General features: G+C 36.6%; 1 protein-coding gene across 1 annotated transcript; it reads left to right on the top strand.

Moving 5' to 3' along the window:
* The first annotated feature begins 2,075 nt into the window (after positions 1-2,075).
* LOC146888798 (uncharacterized) lies at positions 2,076-3,101 on the top strand. The gene has a single exon (XM_085665522.1). It carries the CDS (start codon positions 2,076-2,078, stop codon positions 3,099-3,101), a length of 1,026 nt encoding a protein of 341 aa, XP_085521648.1.
* Positions 3,102-5,125: the final 2,024 nt, after the last annotated feature.

Here is a 5,125-nt window from a genome sequence, read left to right as displayed (position 1 = left end):
CTGCAGTAGTCTTAAACTGCAACAAATTCAATCAGTTGATTTAGTTTTTAATCGACTGATTTCACTTAAGTCAAGTGAAATCAACCGATTGATTTGAAAATCAACCTGTTGAATTTCGTAACAGTTTGACTATAAAAGCTGTGATTTTTGAAAGAGAGGTCGGTTGATCATTTTAGAGCACGATTTGGTTATGGAAACTTGTGGAAACTCTCTCCTTCGTGATCATAGGCGTTGCAGTTGTTGAAGATTGATCTTGGATCAATTCTTGAAGCTTTTGGCTTGGTTTGAAGCTTGGAGAAAGTGGTTTGTGGTAGGCAAGGTTGTGCTACCACTAAGGTTTGATCTTTCTCAAGCTTTGTGTGTGTGCCTGGTGGTTTTCCAGGTCTACAAGAGGGTTCTTGCTGTGCTGGTGTGATTCTTGTGTGATTCAAGAGTCTTTTGTGGTGTTTTTGCATATTTTGGAAGTGTAAGGGTGGATTCTTTGTAAAACTTTTGAAATAGTGCAAAGTCAAGCTCAGGTTGCCTTGATAAACTGGATGTAGCTCAGGTTTGAGTGAACCAATATAAAAATTCATGGTGTCCTCTCTTCTCTAACCTTTCTCTCTTGCATTTTCATTTTAAAGTTTCAAGAACTTGTGTTTTAATCATCTTTTTCATGTTCTTGCATGTTTTCATAGCATCTGAAGCATTGAGCATATTTGTATATCATTTGGAACTGATCTTGATCATTCTTGAGCATTGTTTCTGGTTTAAAATTCAAATTCACATTTCTTCATTTTTTCCAGTATTTCAGTCGACTGTTTTTCAGTTTCAATCGATTGATTATACCAGAACAAAACCTGTTTAGTAAAATCAATCTGTTAACTATGTTTTTGATCGATTGAAAATGTATAGTTCAGTACTGTTTGCATCCTAACTTAGTGATCTATTTGATTCAATTAAAGGAGGTTTTTAGCTTGTAAAAATAGCCTAAAGTTTTAACTAGCCAATTCAACCCCCCCCCCCCTTCTTGGCTTTTCAACCATTTCAAAACTAACACATGTCTCATACAAGCATGTCTCGTTGGGTTATGTTTCCCAATTCAGTGGTCATTGCTAGGTGTGTGCCATTTTCCCATTTTATTGTCTCGATCCCTTATTGAGTGATGTGTTCTGTTTTTGTTTAATTGAGTTGGTTGATTAGGGATTTGGTGTAGTTTTGAACCAATTCGTTGATCAAATTGTGCATCAAGTTTAATTATGTTCTTTTTTCTAAAACTCTGAAATTGGGCATCCTTAACAGCCACAAGGATGGGTGATAAATTGTGAAATTGGGCATCCTTTATAGCCACAGCCACAACCATTGAATCAATCTCAACTTTCATACAAAAAAGCACAAATTTAATTTTTTATAAGTTAAGTCTTATGAGAATAGTTTAGAATCATTTTTTAGCTCCCATATAATAATCTCATTCTAAAAATATGAACTACATAGGGTATGATTAACGAAAATATGAATTGCATTAAAGGTAGTGAATAGAGTTTCAAAGCTGCCAAGAATTTGAATAGTATGAGCCTATATCAATTAGGTTATGAGACCTCAATCCTAAAAAGGGATCAAGGCACAAAAAAACAATTGTAGTTAAGTCAATGTTCTATTTGCCTATAATCCCAAGATTACAAAGAATGTTTGCTTTTATGCAAACCGCGCCACATATGACTTGGCATCATGAAAACCAAAGCCAAGGAATGTTACGCCACCCATCTGATGGTGAAGCCTGGAAGCACTTTGATCGTAAACATCTTACCTTTGCGTCTGATCCACGCAATGTGCGACTTGGTCTATGTTCAGATGGATTTAACCCTTACATTCAGGCTTCATCTTCACCATATTCTTGTTCGCCCGTGATTGTTACTCCATACAATCTTCCTCAAAAAATGTGCATGTCAAAACCTTATATGCTTTTGAGTTGTCTTATACCAGGGCCATTCAATCCAAAGGCCTCTATTGATGTTTACTTGGAGCCTTTAATTGATGATTTGAAGAAGTTGTGGGTTGGTATCTTGACCTATGATTTTTCAAGGAAACAAAATTTTATGATGAGGGCATGTTTGATGTGGACTATTAATGACTTCCCTACTTATGGGATGTTATCTGGTTGGGGCACACATGGTAGATTAGCTTGTCCGCATTGCATGGAGCACAATAAGTCATTCACGTTAAATTATGGTCGCAAAAGTTGTTGGTTTGACTCACATTGTAGGTTCTTACCTAATGACCATCACTTTAGGAGAAATATTAAAGCCTTTCAAAAAGGGCAAGTTGAAACACATGGGCCACCTCCTAGGTTGACACCATTACAAGTTTGGATAAGAGTGAAACATTTTCCAAAAGTCACTGAAAATAGTGTAACACGGATAGATGGATATGGAGAGTGGCATAATTGGACAAAAAGAAGCATTTTTTGGAAACTTCCATATTGGAAAGATAATTTGTTAAGGCATAATCTTGATGTAATGCACATTGAAAAAAATTTCTTTAAGAACATATTCAATACTGTTATGAATGTGACTGGAAAGACAAAGGACAATGAGAAGGCCAAAAGGGATTTAGGATTGTATTGCGAGCGAAAAGACTTGGAGTTGAAGGTTCAAGATAATGGGAAAATATTAAAGCCTAAAGCGAATTACACCTTAACTCCAGATGAAGCTAAATCAGTTTGTCGGTGGATAAAGGAACTTAAGATGCCTGATGGTTATAGTTCCAACTTGGCTAGATGTGCTGATGTTGAAAAGGGAAGAATCCATGGAATGAAAAGTCATGATTGCCATGTAGTCATGGAGTCATTACTTCCTATTGCTTTTAATGCTTTGCCCATTCATGTTTTAAATCCTCTTACTGAAATTAGCCATTTTTTCAAAGATTTGTGCTCTACAACATTAAAAGAGGAATGCCTAAGAAGAATGGAGGAAAATATTCCAATTATTCTCTGCAAATTAGAGAGAATATTCCCTCCTGGATTATTTGATTCCATGGAACATCTCCCTATTCATCTCCCCCATGAAGCATTGTTGGGTGGACCAGTGCAATACAGATGGATGTATCCATTTGAAAGGTACTAAAGGACCTCCTTATTCATATTTATAATTAATTTTCTGACCAATTTTTTTCATCATAATGTATTGTTTTATTTGTATAGATTCATGGGTGATTCAAAACGATCAATAAAAAATAAAGCAAGAGTTGAAGGTTCTATTTGTGCATCTTATTTACACCTGAGACAACATACTTTTGTTCTCATTACTTCAACAACTTCATGTTGTCACCACACAATTGGAGGAATGAAGTTCAATGTCAAAGAGATGTGTCAACGTTTTCTGTTTTTCAGCAAAAAGGTCGACATGCAGGGAGAGAATTGATTCATTGGTTAACTGATGTAGAGTTCAAATCTGCTCATGTTCATGTGTTAATCAATTGCACTAAAGTCAAACCATATCTTGAGTAAGTTATATCCTCCTTTGTGAACAACTCATTCCTCATGTGTTAATCAATCGATTCATGTGTTAACTGATACCATTGGAATTTATTTTCACCAGCTCATTCCTTATGTGCTTGCAAATACCTGAGAGTAGTGCTTTTGCTCGTATTCATTCAGAGTTTTCCTGAATGGTTCCAATATTAAGTATGTATTGTACCATTAATTACGCAACAAATGGATTTTAATGTATCATAATTCTACATCTATCTTTCTATATTTGTAGGTTTATAACGAGCCATTAAGTGTTAGAAACCAAGACCTAAGGGATTTGTCAAATTGGCCAGTGAAATATGTCAAAGAATGGCACACGTACTTCGTGAATGGGTACAAGTTCCATACTAACGCATGGAGCAAAGGGAAAAAGACTATAAATAGTGTTGTTCATGTGAAGGGCCTTACCGAAGGAGGTGAAGATGATTTTTATGGGATCATTCATAAAATATATGAACTAGAGTATAATACTTCTAATAAACCGAAGAAAGTTGTACTTTTTTGTGTGAATGGTTTAATCACTCAAGGAAAGGTACAAGAGCGGATCCTAAATATAATATTGTGGACATTCACATGACTTCAAGGTACCAACCATTTGATCCATTTATTTTGGCATACAATGTTAGACAAGTATATTATGTACAATATCCACCATCTCGAAAAGACAACCATGGTTGGTGTGTTGCAATTAAAACAAAGTCGAGAGGTCGCATTGAATTAAATGAGGTGGAAGACGATGTCCCTTACCAAGTTGATGAAATGTCACATGTCAACGAAGTAATTGAAGTAGAACGTGTATCTGGATTTCATCACATAGAAGGTCATGATGAAGAGTTGGAACAGGAGGAGGAGGAGGAGGAAGAAGAAGAAGAAGAAGAAGAAGAAGAAGAAGAAGAGGGGGAGGAGGAGGAAGATCTAGATGAAGAAGAAGAGATGAAACTGAAGAAGAAGTGGATGAAGAGGAGGACGACGATGAGGATGAAAGTGATGATAATGACTAACTTTGTCTTTTTTGTTTTTGTACTTAACTTTTTAATATGTTTGTTTTTTTTTCATTTCATTAGAACTTTTTGTTGTTGTACTTCAACTTGTGTAATATGTCTAATGAATAGTTATTAAGTTGGTATATTTGTTTGTTATCATACACCATCTTAATTTGTTTGATACTTAGATCCTAAACTCCATACGCCATGTCATCGGGAGGTCCACCTCGACCACCCCCTGTTGATAAGGGGAAAGGTATTGCAAAAACAAGAAAGAGACATAATAATTATGTGCTTCAGATTCCACTCAAACCCATCACCCCTACCCCGGGCTTATATATGCCATCCTTATCTTTTCCACCTCCACCCACAGGGTTACATAACCTTACATCTATCCCGACGATTCATATGTCGTCCTCATCTTCTCAACCTCCACCCACAAGGTTGCATACCTCTGTTGTTGCTCTCAGGCCCCCTTCTATACCACCCTCACATATACCATCCTCATCTTCCTCAGCTCCACACACTGGGTTACATACCCCTTCTATAGACATTAGAGCATCCCCATCACCTCATACTATACCATCCCCAGCCTCGATTGGTGGCCCATCTTCTGCCGTTGGTCAGCAGTCTG

The sequence above is a fragment of the Vigna unguiculata genome, chromosome 1 (assembly GCF_037176805.1).
Source record: "Vigna unguiculata cultivar grain cowpea cultivar isolate G323 ecotype 2 chromosome 1, ASM3717680v1, whole genome shotgun sequence".
NCBI lineage: Eukaryota > Viridiplantae > Streptophyta > Magnoliopsida > Fabales > Fabaceae > Vigna > Vigna unguiculata.
Note: the sequence above shows the minus strand (reverse complement) of the source record. Positions and strands in the feature narration are given on the sequence as shown.

Coding starts and splice junctions, on each gene's coding strand:
- LOC146888798 (XM_085665522.1), top strand. CDS start 2,076: ATGATGAGGGCATGTTTGATGTGGACTATTAATGACTTCCCTACTTAT.